The sequence below is a fragment of the Henckelia pumila genome, chromosome 2 (assembly GCF_033568475.1).
Source record: "Henckelia pumila isolate YLH828 chromosome 2, ASM3356847v2, whole genome shotgun sequence".
NCBI lineage: Eukaryota > Viridiplantae > Streptophyta > Magnoliopsida > Lamiales > Gesneriaceae > Henckelia > Henckelia pumila.
In genome coordinates this window covers 90,571,175-90,591,257 of record NC_133121.1, presented here as the reverse complement: position 1 = coordinate 90,591,257, position 20,083 = coordinate 90,571,175, and the positions used below count along the sequence as shown (strand labels likewise).

At 37.4% G+C, this 20,083-nt stretch overlaps 1 protein-coding gene across 3 annotated transcripts; it reads right to left on the bottom strand.

Moving 5' to 3' along the window:
• Positions 1-14,897: 14,897 nt before the first annotated feature.
• On the bottom strand, positions 14,898-17,935 carry LOC140883335 (biogenesis of lysosome-related organelles complex 1 subunit 1). Of its 3 annotated transcripts, XM_073289763.1 has the most exons (6): positions 17,695-17,935; positions 17,372-17,477; positions 17,058-17,160; positions 16,709-16,914; positions 15,722-15,828; positions 14,898-15,259 (listed from the first exon to the last, which is right to left on the bottom strand). In XM_073289763.1, the coding sequence occupies exons 2-5, from the start codon at positions 17,414-17,416 to the stop codon at positions 15,763-15,765; spliced, it is 420 nt and encodes a 139-aa protein (XP_073145864.1). In that variant the 5' UTR covers positions 17,417-17,477; positions 17,695-17,935; the 3' UTR covers positions 14,898-15,259; positions 15,722-15,762. The 3 variants fall into 3 exon arrangements, with proteins under 3 accessions (XP_073145864.1, XP_073145863.1, XP_073145865.1); XM_073289762.1 differs by lacking the exon at positions 15,722-15,828 and having other exon boundaries at positions 17,695-17,928; XM_073289764.1 differs by lacking the exons at positions 15,722-15,828; positions 17,372-17,477 and having other exon boundaries at positions 17,695-17,922.
• Between the last annotated feature and the right edge of the window lie 2,148 nt (positions 17,936-20,083).

The window sequence follows — 20,083 nt, the reverse complement described above, 5'->3', positions numbered from 1 at the left end:
AATATAGCTAACACTGATTTTATAGCACAAAAAAGTTTATTTTCATCATAAGCCAACATATTACACATCATGAATTTAACTCATCACTAACTTTCAAAATTTTCAAACCTCGAACCTCACAGTATTCTTTAAAATCAACTTCAATACTTAACCAACTCACAAACAACAACATACTACATTCAACATTACTCACAACTCAAAACATGCAACAACATCAACAATAACAAATATCAATTTCTAAAAAATAATTTTCTCAAAAATGAGCTACCCCCACTCCCCCAAACTTACTATAATCATTGTCCATAATGATTTAACAAGAAAGAACAAGGGACACATACCTCAGGCAGCGACCGTTAGTGGTCATCGCCATCTTCTTCTTCAACAGACCCAGGGTGAATCTCAGGTGTACCATCATGGGGAGGCCACTGTGGATGTGGAGAGAAATGATGAGTAGAGTTTGCCGCTTGAGGAAACTGATGTGCCAAAGCTGCGGTGAAGTCCATCATGAAATTCATAAAAACGTTGGACTCCTGCTGAAATGTATGCAATGACTGTCATTGCTGACGCATCTCCTCCTCAAAATAATGAACACGATCGGTCAAAGTAGGAGGGGCAGCAGGACGGGGTGCTACTTCTTGGCGAGCGGCCGTTCGAGCAGTAAAATCTCTTCTTTCAGCCCTGGCACGTTTCTCAGACTCTGAAACAAATCTTCGTGAAGACACACAAGTAATAAGATTGCTGCACTTCAGCAATTCCTCACTGTCGGGCCAGTGCACTCCAACAGCAACACATAGATCGGTAATGAGGGAAGGCAATGCAAGACCACCTGTGGTACGCCCAGCCACCACATTATATTGTCTCCTGACAGAGTTGCCCCAAATCAATGGTCTTGCCCACAAGAATGCAGTATACCACTATAGCTCTGTCTCGTGTCACTTCATGGTCATGATCGGTAGGCTTCAATCTAGCACAAACAAATGAATACCAAAATTTTGCATCCTCTAACAAATCAGTTATCTTTAACATAACAGGCACATTATCATTTTCCAGTCTCCGCTCGGCCCCAGGTATGCATAAACTCCTCAACATAGCATCATAATCAACTTCCTCAGCTTTGTACTCCAAATATTCATCATGAATTAAGGGCGAAAGTTCATATACGATGTTGATAGTGTGTGAATCAAATGGTATCAACCTCTCACAAAGACCCCCAGTTGATCATGTTTAACCTTCAGATTGGCATAAAATTCCCTCACAAGGGAAACAAAAACATCCATTGGCAATTTTTCAAATTTATTCCAACGCCGAGCAAATAAAACTCTCCCAACTGCACATACAGGATGGTCTGGGTCAAAATCAAGCGTCATATCAAAACCACTCTCGGGCAATATACTCTTACAAAAGAGTTTCTGATAATTCACCGCAACCATCTCATCTCATCTCAAAATCGATGATCATCATAAGTAGGAGCAGACGATAAAGAAGCTCCATGCTTTTGCTTTCTCTTAGGGGTCATTGATCAAACACGTTGCAATCACTAAGAACAAGAGAGACTCTTTGCAGTATAAACTTCACACTTACTCCCCCAAACTTGCAATTTACTCAAAACAAGAATATAGAACGTAGATTACAATCAAAGTGATCACCACCCCTCAATTTTACTCAAACAGCATGCCACACAAATCAATTTCAACAAAACTCAAACCCGTTCAAGCAATATAAGACTTGAAGTTTGAAATCACTGCCAAGAGATAACTTACCCCAGAAACGTGAGATGAACTTGAGACAAAGAAACAAATCCACACGTTCAAAAACAATCCCGATTGCCCCTGAAAATCGTGAAGGTGAGAACGAAATTTAGATGGGATGAGGGAATAGTAATAGGTGACGATTGAACTAGAATAAATTAGTGTGGGAGAGTTGGAAGATGAGATGAATTAATAAAAATAAATCGGTGAATGGGAGAAAGGTCTGCGACTGGATGAGGCGGGTGGTTCCAGGAGAGCTTAGGCAGTGGATGGCCAGCAAGATTATTGTCTAGGCTTATGTTTCTGTTGTTTTTGGATTGATACAGAGTTCGATATGGTTGTATCATAATTCTTATATTTGGGATTTATTTATGCTTTTCCGCTGATATTTCTGATGATTTATTTGATTAAGTTAAATGCATGCTTAAGCTGATTAGTAGGTGATCACGGTGCGTGTCACTACATGGAACCACCTGGGATTTAAATTAAATGTCAGGGCATGGAACCACCTGGGCTTTAAAATAAGTGTCAGGGCATGGAACCACCTAGGTTTTAAAATAAATGTCAGGGCATGGAACCACCTATGTTTTAAAGTAAATGCTGGGGCATTGAACCACCTGGGTTTTAAAATAAGTGACAAGGCATAGAACTACCTGGGCTTTAAAATAAGTTCCAGGGCATGGAACTACCTGGGCTTTACAGTAAATGTCAGGGCATGGAAACACCTGGGCTTTTAATATACATCATCATTATTCAGGAAAATATTAACTTTCATTACAAGTACTGAAATATTTCAAGGTATTAAGCAAAATACTCTTTGAGGTGGAGCGCGTTCCAAGGTCGTTTGAGCATCCGACCTTGATTGTATGCTAAATACCATGCATTACTGCCAACCCTATGCACTATTTTATAAGGTCTTTTCCTCCGTGCCTCCAAATTCATCACCTCTCCTGCTGGATTAACTCTTTGCAACACCAAGTCCCCAATCTGAAATTCTCGGTGTCTGACCCTCAGATTATAAGCTTTCATCACCCAACTTCGATAAACCTCCATTCTGATGGCTTTTTGTCCCTTTTTTTCCTCAATCAAATCCACTACTGTGACTGGGCAGTAGATTCATATTCTTGATATGCCTGAATTCGGGGAAAGTTCTGTCCAATTTCCACCGGCAGAACTGCTTCAGAGTCGTACACCAAACTGAAAGGTTTCTCCTTAGTGGTTGTATGTGGTGTAGTACGATAAGCCCATAGTACACCGGGAATTTCCTCCACCCAGTCGGTCCCTATTCCATATAATCGGGCTTGGGGAGCTTGGACAATGGTCCGGTTAGTTATTTATGTCTGCCCATTACTCTGAGGATAAGCCACCGAGGTGAATACCTGCTTAATATTCATCTCTGAGCACCAATATTTTATTTTCTTTCCCTGGAACTGCCGGCCATTATCAGAGATTAGGAATGCCAAAACGACACACAATATTTTTCCAAATAAATTTCAATACCTCTTCTTCTGTAATTTTTGCTAAAGGTTCTGCCTCTACCCACTTGGAAAAATAATCCACAGCTACCAACAAGAACTTTTTCTGGGCCCTGGCTATAGATAAAGAACCCACGATATCCAGTTCCCACTGATGAAAATGACATGACGCCCAAACCGGTTGCATGTCTTCCTCTGGGCTGTGTGAAAAGTTCCCATACATCTGAAACCCATCGCATTTTCGAACCATCTGTGTTGCATCATGGTGTAATGTGGGCCACCAATACTCGACCAGTAGAACTCTTTGAACTAGGCTCATAGCTCCTCCATGGTTTCCACCACACCCTTCGTGGATCTCCTGGAGCACATACCATGTCTCATGCTCAGCCATACACTTAAGCATCGGGCCTTAGTAAGAACGCCGATATAAAATGCCATTAAGTATAGTGAATCAAGATACCTATTTTTTAACTCGTCTGACACTTTCGAGATCTCCCGGGAGAACACCCTGCAAGAAGTAGTTCATCAGAGGAACCATCCAGGTGCACCCTGCAATAAGTAGTTCATCAGAGGAACCATCCAGGTGTTGCTCTGTGGATTGGGCACTTCAACCTCTATATCGATTTTCTTGATAACTTCTCGACTACTCACCTCATCCATGGATGCTTCAATTTTAGCAAGGGCATCTGCTTCAACATTTTTTTCCCGAGGTATTTGTTCGACACTCCACCTAACAAAATCCTCCCCTGATTTCTTAACAAGATCCAGGTACTTCAAAAGCCTTTCTTCTTGGGTAATGAAAATGTTCTTAATCTGTTGTACTACCAGTTGAGAATCAGAATATACCATGATATGAGTAGCCCCACTTTCTCGGGCTGTTATCATTCCAGCCAGCATAACTTCATACTGTAGTGACCCTGCATTGAATCACCTACTAACTGAAAACTAATAGCATGCATTAAACTTAATAAAGCAAAAATTCTTAACAGAGTAAAACGTGCGGAAACATAATCCATAATTTACATATCAGCTTCGTAAAACATGTCCAGGATTAATACTGTAGTGATACAAACATATCGAAATAACTAAAAGTAAACATTATACAGCTATATCGAATCCTGCTCTATAAAATATTCCTGAGAAGCTCCGGCTCCCTAGTCCTGCCTCGAACTACCAACTCCGTCCCTCCTGCGACCTGCCCCGTGGAATAGGGTGTCCAAGATAACAACTAGGACGTGAGCGCTAACGCCCAGTACATAAACATGAGTAAACATATATATATGATGCATGCAACATGATGACTGGTAAAGGGTCATTTGAAAATTCATGCTCAATACCGATGCCACATGAGTGCTGCCACTACACGGATCAACCTCTGGGTGCAACCACACTCATCTAGTACACCAGAGTAGTCAGACATACATGTCCCCGTCGTCGCGGTACTCTCAGTGACAGACTATCGAGTATAGAGCTGAGCGGCTCTATATTCGGGTATAACAAGGTATAGGCTCAACGTGTATGTGTACATGATATATGAATATAAAGAGCGATAAAACATACATCATGCCACATAATAATGCCAAATAAATGCAACATATAAACATGTATACTCACTGTCAATCTCAGTCAATGTGTACGTACCTCTAGACTAGTTCAAGTCTAGTAGGATCCTAGCTTCCAAGCCAATATTCAAAAGTTCACCGTATCACTACACAATTTCTATAAGCCTTAACTAAGCTAATAAGTACTCCCAAAACTTAAATAGATTCCCGGACCATACCTTCGTCCGTAATAAGCCCTTTGGAGTCGCTAGTCCCGGATGACTATAACCATAACTTGGTTATTTCAGAACCTCTATAATAACTGATAGGACCCTTAAGTGTATATCTCACACTTATATAACTGAAGAAGGAAACTCAAAATTTGTAATTCAAAATGAAATCAAATGATCCCTATTTATAGGAAATTTTCCGATCAAGTTCGGACCCTCCGAACTCGGGTTCGGGTCGTCCGATCCAACTCACTATCTGCGTGAGAGACACGTCGAGTTCGGACCATCCGATCACCATTTTCGGCCGTCCGAAGTGTCCTAAATCCTACACTTGTCAAAATCCATGGCTGGGTAATCCTGCTTGCATCGCATGGGGAAGTTCGGGCCGTCCGATCCTGGTTAGGACCGTCCGAACGTGCCTTAACTCCTGTCGTGAAAATTACTCGCAAGCGTACGAGTGTCAAGTTTTAATATAGTGATAGAGAGAATGTCGATCCCACAAGGAATAAATTGAAAATATTCAATACTTGTAATTAAAATAGTCTTAATTTTATTTAGAAAATTGAACTTTAGAGGTTTGATGACAAATTAAATAAATAAAAAAGGTTGTAAAGCACGCGCACACACAATCCTTACGAGATTATCAATCAGAGAAAAATAGTCTAGAGGTTTGATTTCACCTGGTCTCGGCAATATTCATTCCTAATCAATCTATTTTCATGAGTTCATTTCAATTAATAACCAAGAACATATAAATTATATTATTTCCCTCTCCCGAGTATCAAATAGAATGTATCAATTACAGATCGATTCCAATATTCCTATTAAAAATCTACTTGTAAAGATATGTGTAAAACAATGTTCTTTCTAGGCTCTATTAAAGTTATAAGCTCTCCCGAGTCATATAAACAATTAATAGTGTGAATTCCATTTATCCTATTCTAAATCCCCTCTCCCGAGTGCCGGATTCTGAATAAATATGACAAATAAATTTATGGCCAGTAAATTGAAAAGACTCTCAAAACTAGAATCACAATTAATTTAGAAGAACTCAAATCATTAAAATCAATAATTCATAAATATGTCTTGACCAGGATACATCAACCTCTAGACTTAAAAAGTTTAGTTCATAGAAAAATTCATAACAACCAATCATGTTTAAGAATTCAAACATAATTCAACAATCAAAAGAAATAAATAAAAAAGAAATAACAAAGCCGTAGTCTTTCTTCCGTGTCCGGTCGAAAAGTCTTCATCTTCGTTCCAAGCAATCTTCAAATCTTGATCCCAAAAATCTCACAAAAGTTCTCTCAAGATTATTGTGTATTGGCGGCTAGATCCTCCCTACATTAGGTCTGAAAAATCCCTTAAATACTCCCCTAAAATTCGTCCAAAATAATTTCAAAGATATCCCAAAGTTTCCAAAAATACACAAACACCTCGTCAAACATACAGCGACGCGCGGGCGCGCATAGCCTTATGTCTCGATAATTCAAATGACTCCATCACGCGCGGGCGCTCGTCATCCCTGGAGCAGGCGCGCATGGCTCTCTGGAAATTTTCCAACACTTCTCTTCAGTTGACGTGCGGGCGCGCCTGATCCAGGCGCGGGCACGCATGGTATTCTGTCCGATCTTCATCTACTCTTCAAAATACGAACCATCTTCGCTTTCTTCGCCCTTTTCTTTACTCCTTTGATTTCATCCATCATAACTTCAATATTTCCTGTATTTCCTGACATCCAACAACAACAACAACAACAATTTCCACGTAATTCCACTCGAAACCAAGCAATTATCCAATAATATCAACACAAATTAAGTGCACAAATGCACTTATCAACTCCGAAGTCAACAAGCCCTCTTCGGAGCCCCTGGGGTGTTGAGTTCGGATCGTCCGAAGTCCTCTTCGGACCGTCCGAACTGGCCAAAACTTTGGAAGCCCAATTCTTAATTCTGAAGTCCGATTAAAACCCGGAATTGGTTAATTACTAACCCTTAATCATTTTTAACATATTATTATGTTAAAATGTATTCTGGGTTACTAAACATACCATGCCTCATTATTTGACACTCGAAAAGTCGATCTTACCGCCATCTTGATTTTCTATTGGGTTGGAGAAATCAAAACCACCCCGACTCCACTTCCTTCGGTGTTACTGGCTCCATCGACAAAGGCCCTCCACACCTCCTCTTTCCCAAAATAAATCACTTCTGTCAGAAAATCAGATAAAGTCTGTGCTTTGATGGCAAGCCGAGGCTGAAAAGCAATATCATACTCTCCCAATTCAATACTCTATTTCACCAACCACCCCGAAGTCTTTGGATAGACATGATTCTTCCCAATTGGTTGTTAGTAAGAACAATGAACAGATGTGACAGAAAATACGATCTCAGCTTCCTGGCAGTGATCACCAAAGCCAAAGCTATTTTTTCTACCTCGGTATATCTTACCTCCGGTCCCTTTAAAGTGTGACTCACATAATATAAAGGCTTCTGATCTTTTCTCTCTTCTTTAACCAACACAGAACTGGCGGCATACTCGCTTGTAGAGAGGTAGATCCATAACTTCTCCTCGGTCTCGCGTTTCACCAACACTGAAAGATCTGCCAAATGCTCCTTGAGCTGCTGGAAAGCCAGCTCACATTCCGCTCCCCATACAAACTTTTGAGTTTTTCTCAACACCTGAAAGAAAGGATAACTCTGATGAGACGACCGATATATGAATCGGGATAGAGCAATTATCCTCCCTATCAAGAACTGGATTTCTCAAACCAATTTAGGATAAGGCATTTCTTGGAGGGTCTTTACCTTCTCGGGATTCACCTCTATCCATCTTTCCTTCATCATAAACCCCAAGAATTTACCACTTATGACCCAAAAAGTACACTTGGTTGGGTTCAACTTGACCCCATACTTCCTCAGCGTAGAAAAAGTCTCCTCCAAATCTGATATGAAAGAATCCCGAGTCCGAGATTTTACGAGAATGTCGTCCACATAAACCTCCACGTTTCTGCCTATCTGGCTCTTAAAAACTCGGTCCATCATTCTTTGGTACGTGGCCCCAACATTTTTTAAACCAAAGGGCATCAACACGTAGCAAAAAGTCTTTATAGAAGTGATAAAACCGACCTTGTTTGATCTTCCCTGGCCAGGGGATCTGATGATATCCCTGATATGCATCCATGAAACAGAGTAATTCAAACCCCAAAGTGGAATCTACCAATTGATCAATCTGAGGCAAAGGATAGCAATCCTTCGGACAAGCCTGGTTTAAATCCCGAAAATCAATATACATCCTCCATTTACCCGTAGTTTTGGGCACTAAAACCACTTTGGACAACCAAGTAGCGAACTGTACCTACATGATATGGCCATATTGGAGGAGGTCTCAAAATTGCTCGGCTATTACTTTATCCCTCTCGGCCCCAAAATGCCTTTTTTTTCTTAACGGGCCGAGACTCGGGGATAATATTTAACTTATGCTCAGCTACTTCGATAGGGATCCCAATCAACTCGGTTGCAGACCAGGCAAAAACATCCACATTTTGAATTAAGAAAGCTCTCAATTTTTCTGTTATCTTGGGCTCCAGGTCCCGAGCAATCTTTGTGACTTTCCCCAATTGCCTGGGAATCAGTTCCACTTCCTCCTGCTCTTTTTTCTCCTTCTCCACAGCATATACCTCTCCTCTTTCTCACCTCATACTCCCTTACTCCTTTTGAGCCCATTTGCTATCTGACCGGACCATCTCTGCATTGCACCTTTGGGGAGAGGATTGATCTCCTCGTACCTCTCCTACCTTGGCCCCCACAGGGAATTTGATTTTTTGATGATAGGGGGAAGCTACAGCCATGAAGTCACTCATATCCGGTCTTCCCAAGATGACATTGTAAGAAGAAGTAGCGTCCACCACCGAAAATAAAATCATAGATGTCTTCCTCAAATCCCCCGACCCCAGAGTCAGAGGCAAAAATATCTCTCCTTTAGGATGGACAGTATGTCCGGCGAACCCATACAACACTGTTTTCATAGGACTTAACTCATATCCCTGTAAATCCATTTGCTCGAAGGCTCCTTGGAAAATGACATTGACCGAGTTGCCCGAGTCCACAAACACCCTTCGCACATCATAATTGGCCACCCTGGCCTATATCATCAGAGCATCATTATGCGGAGCATGAACCCCATCCAGATCCTATGGTCCAAATGTAATAACGGGAAGATTCCTTGGCTCCTTCACTTCCACACACAAAATTTCCTCTCGCCCTCGAGCCTTTCGAGCCTGGTTAGAATCTCCATCAGTAAATCCGCCAGAAATCATGTTAATAACACCCCGATATGGCCTCTCCTCAAGTTGTCGGTCTATCTTTCGAGGGGTGCTCTCCCTATCTTTTCTCCCATATATTGACGGGCTTTGGTGGAACGGAAGCACGGGACCCAACAATCCAAGGCAGACCCCGAGGTTTTTTCTCTAACTGTATCATCTTCTCCGGGTGGGATCTCTTTGGCTTGTATTTAATCCTCCTGCACTCATTGGTGTCATGAGTACCCTCCTTATGAAATGTGCAAAATTTGATCTTTTCTTTCTGAGGCGTTTCCCGAGTCTCCATCTCCTCTTCAAATAAATTTACTGCCCTGTCCCGGGCCATCTTTTGAGGGGCATATGAGGAAAACCTCCCCACATGGCCAGTCTTACTACCTGGATATCCTCCTCTCACTCCTCGATCTCTACCTCCGTCTTTCCGGGCCATCTCTCTCTTCTGCTTCTGAGCTTCCTCCATATTTATATATTTTCCGCCCGGGATAACAAATCCTCGAAATCTCGAGGAGTTTTATTCACCAGCGATTTAAAGAACTTCCCCTCCCGGAGTCCCTGGGTAAATCCTGGGCACAGACAGGTACTTCCAAGACCACTCTATTAAACTTCTTTATGTAGGCCCACAAGGACTCCTCCCCGGACTGCTTTACCTCAAATAGGCTAAAAGAAGTTTTCTTATACCTTTTACTACTACTGAAGTGTTGTAGGAAACCTCTTGAAAGTTGATGAATGATCGAATGCTGTCAGACTCCAACTTTTCAAACCACCTCTGGGCTAAATCCACCAGGGTGGTTACAAAGAATTTGCATTTGATTTTGTCTTCATAGCAATATAACATGGCTACATTTTCAAACCTAGCCAAATGTTGCTCAGGGTCAGTACTGTCATCATAATCCTTGATTTTGGCAGATTTATAGTGGGCTGGTAAGGGATCTTTGATCACTTCTGATGAGAAAGGACAATTAGGAGCTTTAGCCTGCTGAGACTCCCGCGATCCTGTCTCCTCCAATCTTCGTATTTTTTGCCGCAATTCCATCAATTCCTCGGCCACTGTAATATCCATGGATTCCATATGTGAACCTTCTTCTTCTCTTTTTGGTTTTTCCTCAGTGTGATCCACCCTGAGGTTCTTCTTCCTCCCTCATCTCTTTCTCTTTTTCTTTTTCTTTTTCTTTGTCTTGCTCCAGCTAACATACTTGTGCGGCTAGTACTCTCTGCACAGCGGCACTAACCATTGCTTCGTATTTCCCCACCGTCACATTGATGTTTTGTCGGGAACCCTCGGGGGTGGTTTAGGAAGGAGGACCATATCTACGCATTAAAATTCAAGTTTTCCACAGACGACACCAATGATGCTAAGATCATAAACCGGGTTCCCGAGAAGAGTGCAATGTAAAAATAGACAATTGTCTGGGAAGACCGATAAACTAAAAGAGGTGGTCTTGAGCAATCGGATTGATAGCCTTTCTCCCTATTGCATCCTTTTGCACACAATAAAACAAAGAACTAGTCAATGGACACCGGAAGATTCTCCGGCGTCGTCACTCCGATGCTTAAGTCAAACGGTTGGACGTAAAAAAAAAGTGGGCTTATGCGGAAAATATATGTGAGAATATTGGAAAAGTATCAGTGAGCATACCTCCCTCCCTCGGTAAAAATGATATTTATGTGATTAAAAGGAACACTTTCCGTAATTTTTGGATGAGGCTCATGCCTCTCGCATCTCTTCAAGCAACGTCCGGCCAATGCCCATACTTATTCATCATTACTCCCCGTAATTCCTGGGTAAGGCCCATATCCCTACGTCATAATTCTTGAAATGATCCTTATGAACAGTGTTGCTCCATGATAGCTTGACGTGCCCTCTTTGTAGCCACTAGAAATAGACAAGCCCGGCTAATCCACTGTCGGGCTCTTGACTGGAACCTTCCCGGGTGGCTCACACCACCCCGGGAATTTTCTGTCTAGACCATGCTTTCCTTCCTACGAACAACCTCCTGGGTTCTCCTCATTGACTCGGGTTTGGTGATGGCCAAGGATATTATACCGGGCCATCAGGCATTAAACTTCCAATAAAGTTATCATTTATTTATTTATGAAAAATGCTAGAGTTACAATAAATATCGTGTATAACGATATTTACAATAATAATATCGTAAGAGTTTGTTATTTTATCGCGATATTTTATATTTAATATATCGTGAGATTTTGATAAATTAAATTTTTGTAATGAATTTTTTGTGTTATAAAATTTGATATATAAATTTCGTATCATCACTATTCATTTATTGTTTTGGATGAAAGTCATGTTTCTAGATGAGTTGAATTTTGGATAATTGGTGATTTGTTCCTTCACGTCGCTACATGACAAGATATTAAAGCCAAAGTGGGCGCCGGTCTCCTTGGGACCCTTTGCACATAGTTAAAAAATAAAATATTGCCAGAAACATTTATTTTTTTTTAAAAAAATGTTATGACAGAAAATTTAAGCATCAGACATTCAAGTTCAATTCCATGTTAATGTGTGGTCCAACGTGACCTGATAATTAGGTTTTATCGCATGTGATGTCGTTATGGAAACGTGTTTTGATTGATTGATTTATTTTCTTTTGAAAATTCCAAATTACTTTTTTTACTTAAAACTTTCACATTTTTTTAGCATAAAACCAATCTTTCATTAACTTGAAAATAGATCAAACTTTACCGTTTGTTCAGAAAGAAATGAATGACATCCATGCTATCAATATTATATATATATATATTTTAAACAATTTCGAGCAAGTTCATGCCGGGGCGGAACTCTTATATGGGCAAGAGTAGGCTCTTGGCTAGGGATGGCAATGGGTCGTGTTGGGGACGGAGATGCCTTCCCCATCCTGTCCCTGAATTCAAATCTGATCCCTATACCCGCCTCGATCTCCATTAATTCTTATCGAAGATTTCCCGTACTCATCTCCGCGGGAACCAAATCCTCATACTCATCCTCATACCCTATCCATATCCGAAAATATATATATATATAAATTGATAAATTTTATTATATAAGAATATAAAAATTATTATTCAATTTTATAATAAAATACCTAAAATATTTTGGTTCAATTTTTTTATTATAATTTTAACTTTTAAAATTAATAAAAATATTTTAAATACAAAATATTTTTATAAATCAAAATTATTATTTTTTTAAAAAATACTATGTATCAAAAATTTATTAATATTATATATTATTTCTAAATTTATCAAAATAAATAATATATATATATATTTAGGCTAGTATAAATACTTTATATGTGTACATAACATGAATCAGATTCAAATAATATGTTTATGTTATAAAAAACTACGTTATCATAAACGAATGTATTATATATAATATATAATAATGTATATAAACGAAATAATAATAATAATACTTTTAATTTTAATTTTTTAAATAATATTTTAGATTTAATAAAATTTATAATTAAAATATTTGTATATTATTATTATTATTATTATTATTATCGGGGCGGGTTCGGGGATGAGGATAGCATCCACATACCCGCCCCAATATGTTTTGGAGATTTTTAAAAATCCCGAACTCGAACTCATACCCGAAAGTTATCCCCCAAACCCGCCCCATTTCGGGTTTTTCTCGCGGATACCCAAACCCGCGGGAAAAATTGTTATCTCTACTCTTGTCTAGGAGTCTCTTGTTCATATTTTATGTATATATTATAGTCCATATTTTAGATATTTATGGCCCAAAATTACCTCAAAATATTTTATATGTACATCTCACACTATAAAAACTTATTGCCCAATGTGTGCAAGGACGGGGCCACTTGTGGCCACCCGGGCTTTTTTCAAATTTTTGTATATATAAATTTTGAAAAATTTTGGATTAATTTGGTATTAGCCCGGGTAGCTCAATTGAAAATATTAAAGGATTCGAGAGCTCAAAGTTTTAGCCCGAAAAGACCAAAAATCCTGTCTCCGCCACTGAATGTGTGGGTTTCACTTCACATGCTTATTGACTCACAAATAATAATACTATATATCATTTAGTGGTTTGGTCATGTTAGGTGTCCCTACCGACTGCTTACTATACAAATTAAGGTCACAAACTTACAACCATTTTTGTATGATATTTTTTACTCAAATTTTATATGTTATTTTTATTTTTATTGTGAAAAATAGTTGAATGTGAAGGATAATGTCTATTTAATAAGAATGAATTGTAGAAGGAATTCTCACAAAAATAAATAAAATATGATGTGCCTTTGTTCTAAATACATACATACATATATATATATATATATATATAGAGTTTTATTATGCTGCCCACTTATCATGCCTACCACCATGCCCACCAATGATGTGACACTATTTTATTGGACCTTCAATTTATCATATCTTTATCACATCCAATAGAATAGTGCCACATCATTGGTGGGCAACATAGTAAAACTTTATATATATATATATATATATAATTTCAATTTTAAGTGTATTTTTCTGTATAAATTGGTCATATTTCATTTTTAACAGATTGTTTATATTTATTCATATTTATTATTAATTATAAATTAAATAAAAAAACTATTAGGACACATTTTATATGAGTTTTAGTTTATTTCTGAAAAAATAATTTAAAAATAATATTAAATATTCTAGGTTTGATATAACAACTTTATATTTAATTGAAAGTGTATTATTAATTAGGTGTGACATCCAGACTACAAATCCGATTTCGCCTAATTCATGCGCCACATTATTCACATTTCTTCGGCAGTGGTGAATGGAAACCTGATATATGGTTGAGTCATGAGTGTACAAATATTGATTTCTTCTGGTGGCGGATCCATCACGGGGCCCCAAGAAATTCAATTTTTTATTATTTATATATTAAATATATTAGTTACATTTTTTTATTTTTTAATTTTTTGAGAATCAACAACCATATCATTAAATATTGGCAAAGTCCAACATTACAGATTTGATTTGCTAATATGTGAAGGACAAAATTCCTTATACAAGGTGTTCACACCCAAAACCAAACAAAAATTATAGGTAGTAGTAAAAAATGCAACTCAAATCTTCTAAACCGCACAGCAACACAAACATCATGTTTCAATTGTTCTACCAAACATGAACTATTGCATTCCAATATTCATCTCATATAAACATGAGTACACGACTCCAAATAGAAACTATAACTGGCGGTTCTCGACGAAATTTTATGTTAAATTATCAATTAATTATCATACGTTGAATTTTCATTAGCACGATATTTTAAAAATACATTAAATAAAACACGTGACTTCTTCAAAAAAAAAATTACACACGTGACAATCGGTGAAAAATATGACATATTACATGAATTGTTGCCCCAGAATTCTCCCAATCTTGATATCGCAACTTTGCGTAGAAGTTGGTATGATGGCTATTAAAGACTCAAAACCACGAGATTATCTCAATAGAGTGATCGTAATAAAACATATCATACATGTGGTTTTGAAAATTTTGAATTATTAATTTATTTGTGAGATTCTTGCACCATTTTCTAGCGCCTACAAAAGATGGAGCTCAAAGATTTCAACTTGAGGGCCAACTGAATTTATTCATAAAACAAAGACGGTAAATAACCCAAATTTATACCAAGTAGTTAGCTATAAGAACAGGCTACTCATTGTAGTTCCACATTTCCTTATCTTTTAAGATCCCACCCTCTATGATGCAACTTACCTCGCACTTTGCGCCACTCGATTTTCTGACCTAGACGTTCAACTCGAACGATGTGGAGATATGGTCACCGACGACAATTCTTTTACTTGATGCAAAGACCGCAACTGTTGATGCTTGCCTCGTGAGATCATGAATGATGGATGTTACGAATGGCAGCACTAATGCTTTTACAATCAAGTTCAATCGTCTTCATCCAGTTCTCAAAATCTCCAATCTCCTGTTAAAATATGTAAGTAAAAGCCATCAGATATCATGGAGTATCCAATGTTTCATTAAACCACAAGAAATCAAAGACAAAAAATGCAGAGAAATCTCTAGTCATGCGATGAAGAGGAAAATTCTCAATCATTTCAAGCTATTGAATTTAAGCACAGCAAAGTAACTTGAGAGAGAAGTTTAGTCAAGCAATAGACGATAGGTAAACGGACATCGGATAACATTTATTTCTGTTATGACAGTGAAATTTCAGAAAGTACAGTGCATAATGATTCCAGCTACGGATTCATACATTGCCTAGCAATCATAACACCATGGAGTTTGGAAACAATTTCCTTTCAATGTTGTAGCTAATGAAGGATTCTTCTTTTTACTTCTAGTCCCCAAACATATCCACCAAGCCCCCAGTTCAGTTATTCCTGAGAGCGAGAGTGCCTATGGTCAGACCTCGTGAAGAACTTACCTTAGTATACCTTAAAAGGCATGACACAATTTGAGCTCGCTTTAGAAAGGAGGATTGTGAGTCCAAAACGAAATTACATTCGTTGCGCCTCTCCTTGTCTGTCGGTCCTAGGTTTCAAAGAACAAGTGCACATCACACCTTCAATAACTATGACTCAAATATCTAAAGATCGCAAAACATTACCATACTCCATTACGGAAATCTCTTTGACTTAATCTATTAGAGCACTCAATCGACTTAACAACAACCATAAATCAATCTAAATAATTAGAATGGGGCACTCTGTTTAATATGTTAGATCTTGTGAAACGTCTGTTTCTTTCTCACAATTGATTTCATACACTTTTCAATATAGATGGTTGTACTATCTTGTTAAATGAGGCTATATGACGTTGGCCAGGCAGATTGTATAAAAAAATCATTAAAAAATAATTCCAGGATATTCTACTAAATTTCCAATAATATTTTAAAGTTTATGGTATCATATAGCATAACATGAGATTGGCTGACTCACTCACCGTGTTCTAAAAAGCTCGCTTAAGCTCGATTAGACAACCGTTCTTTAGAACGGAAGATTTCATTTGTTTTTTAAAAATGAAAACAGTTCTATAAATATGTATATTTATAGTTTCGAACTTGAAAGATCTATTAAATCTTATATTTATAGTTAATCTGTCATTTTATTTAATGTTTGCCTTAAAATAATTAAAATTATAGTAAAAATTGAAAACGTTTTTTCATGCTTATACTATCGCTTAAGCTTGAAAAATTTGCTTCGACGCGCTTCAGGTTTTTTAGAAACTTGTTGACGAAAGTAGTATCATCACCATATGCTAAGATCGAGAAGAAAATACTCCATCAAAAACATTCATTTAAATTTGTACCCAAAGCTTCAGAACCGACAAGATGCATTAGCAATGAGTAATTTCACTAGCATACAAAGATGAAAGTACACCAAAGAAGACAATCAGGAATCACGGATATTACCTTGACAGCGGTGTTGATGGTGTGAGAAGCTGTGAGCCACTGATCAGTCTGTTTTGAGAATCGTGCAACTGCTGCAGCTAATGCTCGAATTTCCATTTCAATTCGCTTCTCGATTATGAACACCTCTTGAACGTTGCCATTCACTGCATTCACCAATAGATCTGACACACGCATTGCAGTCCGAATGGCTTCTTTCTTTGATTTCTCTAATATTGTAAAGATCAAATAAAGCTGATTAATTATTAATTAATTAATTAAATGAACAAAAGTTGTTGAATAAAAAATCAAGATTTCACTACAATTTACAAATACATAACTCCGCGATCGTGGATACAGGTAAGTGACTGACCAGTTTGTTCCCGCAACTTCAGAGAGGCAGTGTTATGATCGTTAATCATTTGAAGAAGTGATGCTTCTAGACCTCCTGGCTCCGGCGGATGCAATCGTTCCATCTGTAAAACATTCACATGTTCCATGTAACAGTATCTATATCCACCGAAAACAAGCCAAATAGTCATCATTTTCTTTGCTTATCACACAACGATTTACCAAAAGAAGTATTACATATAGTAACACCAACAAATATAGTATCTTTTTTAATCTTTGAAGGAACACATATACAATAGCATCTTAAACGCAGAAAATGTTCAAAATATGATTTACATGAGAATTGACGTTCGGACCTAGCGGTTGGCAATTCCAATTCATTAACTCGATTGAACTTGGAATTTGAAAATATTCGACCCCATCTCGGCTCGGAGCTATCGAGCTAATTTAAAATCAGCATATCAGGCCCCAACACCAAATCAAATGAGAAAATAAGATCGAACACAGGAAACGGGATCAAAAGAAAACGCGAAGAAAAATATGACATGCCGAACATGAGATAACAACAAATAGTGCATGTCAACGAGAATCCGTATATAGATCTACAATTAAATAAACCCAATTAGCAATTAACGAAAGAATGGCAGTTAACAAAGAACCTGTTAGCAGAAGAACAGAGTCGGTAGCTGGCGGCGGCGGAGGCTGGAGACGAAAGCTGCGAAGGTGGGTCACTCAGGCAAGTGTAATCTTTGTAGAATTGGCGAAGACGATGGGGCAAGGCGAAAAAAATGAATTTTATTAGTTGAAAAATGAAAATAGAAGGTGATGATTACAGCTTTACTTTGAATTTAGGATAAGATACACTAATCAAGCAAAACCTTCTCCTTTTTCTGCCTTTTTCTTTTTTGTGCCCCTAATAATAAGCCAGTCAAGTAATACCTAAAATTCGATGTAATAATATTTTAGGATATTTTCTCAAAAAAACTATTTAACTAAATGTCATTTGTTTGACCATTAATTTGAAATCTAACGTTTTAATTTTTAATCTTTATTACAAGAGGTCCACGTAGTATTATGGAACTCACTCCCAGAATGAACTTGTTCTGATGCCCTCCCTTTATGATGATTTCCATCTTGACATGTAATTAGACAACCATTCGTGTAGTATTATTTCGAGTTTTTGGCATCGTTTCGAGAAAAATTCGAGTACGAGATGTGAGGGTGGTCAATATTCAAAAAGTAGATTGGAGAGAAGAAATTACTTTAAAGTTTAGAATATCACTTTATATAAATGTATATCTATATCTATATATATATATAAGTAATGAAAATTTTATAAAGTGTGAAGTTTGTTATATTTTAGGATTATGAAGATTTTACTTTTTATCGTAAATTTTTATTTTTTACAATAATGCATATATATATATATATATTTATAAAAAGTGCTATGGTAATTATGCGTCTTTCTTCACAAATGAAGATGTTTATTTAACTAAAAGGCAAAGCCTAGTTAATTACTAGCTTTAAATCAAACAATTGAAATAAAACATAGCAAATACACATAAGCATATAGTCAAACACATACGTAATCATCTTCATTTATGTCTAGACTCTAATTCAAACATATCTCAGTTTATGCTTTGATATCAAATGTGAGGGTCCGTGCTCCTGATTAATGTTTAATGACCAAACCAAGATCCGAGTAAAAATATTTTTTTTTTTGGGTTTACAGAAATTTCGGCATAATCTCCCTGTAAATAGGAGATCCCGAAAAATCCAAACAACACAACCACATGTTATACTCGAAAATAGAGTCATGATCAACAAACACAATTCCTACAGCCGCACTGGCCACGACTAAAACATAAGCAAAGCTGGCAAGGCTCAATTACTCCACAATCAAATTCAAACCAACAACAAAGTATATAACACAAATACTCGGGGCATCTCCTCGGCAAAAAACCAAAGTAAACGAAATATATATTAATATCTGGGAACACCACAACTATTAGTCATCACTGGGCCCGCCATCTGATGTTCCAACAGACACGTTAGAATTTCCTGCTATGACATCAAAAACAACTACAACATAAAAGAAAACAAGGGTCGGATCCCAGTACGACAGACCAATAAATTACGATGTAAACAAATGACATGCAATAATACCAAGTAAATGCAATGCAATGCGTGAATCATAACAATGAAATAATGGGTACCAAGAGGAGTACAAACGAATAACATCACCAACAGTGATCACCCGTGCTAGGAATGCAGCATCAAGTCGCCGCTCGTCCATGCACGTAGCATCAAGGGTACGGGAGCTACCCGCTTGCCCTCATGCTATTATCAAGAGTGTGCTAAATCCTATGTCACTCGCTCTATCGATGACTCAACAAATCTCAACATATCAATATTTACAGCAATCAAATGAGTCAAGACTCAACATACTATACCATTAGATTAACGTGTCTAGTTGAGGAATATTACTTTTTAATTTATTTAAAAAGAAACTATTTTATTTATTTAAAAAGAGAAACTAGGATAATTACTCAATTCATCACATAATTTCGGAATTATGCATGAATGCACATAAAAGTCATCCAAGTCACATAATAATAATTAACAAACAACTTAATACAATTACATGACTTTATAAGCATAGTCAGATACATGTTTGAGCGTACTTCACAGTCAAACAAATTACCACAATAAATATTACGAAACTCTGGATGATTCTCGGTTATACAAAACCTGTTGGTTGTTGGCAATTATCATTTATCATCAGATTTTGATATATAAAGAACTTTCCGACAATTGAATATACGATCCTAAGGTCGAAATATCCAATTTAAAGCATTCTTAAATCTTTGGAAATTCACACATTTCAAAACTGAATTTTCAATAAACCATGGAATATTCCAAAATTAGTATCTAACAATTTCAATGCATTAAGATACCCAAATATCAATTTATTTATTCAATTCCATTTCGAAACTCCCTAGAATAATAATGTGAAATTCCAGGAAAATGCCAATAATTCTCTGAACT

Bases quoted from the DNA above. Each gene is read 5' to 3' on its own strand.
- LOC140883335 (XM_073289762.1), bottom strand. From the start codon at position 17,416: ATGAATTGGAATTGCCAACCGCTAGGTCCGAACGTCAATTCTCAT. The intron at 16,915-17,057 runs GTCAGTCACTTA...TTACAATATTAG, and splicing joins GAAGTTGCGGGAACAAACTG to AGAAATCAAAGAAAGAAGCC. The intron at 15,260-16,708 runs GTAATATCCGTG...ATATTTTAACAG, and splicing joins CCATCAACACCGCTGTCAAG to GAGATTGGAGATTTTGAGAA.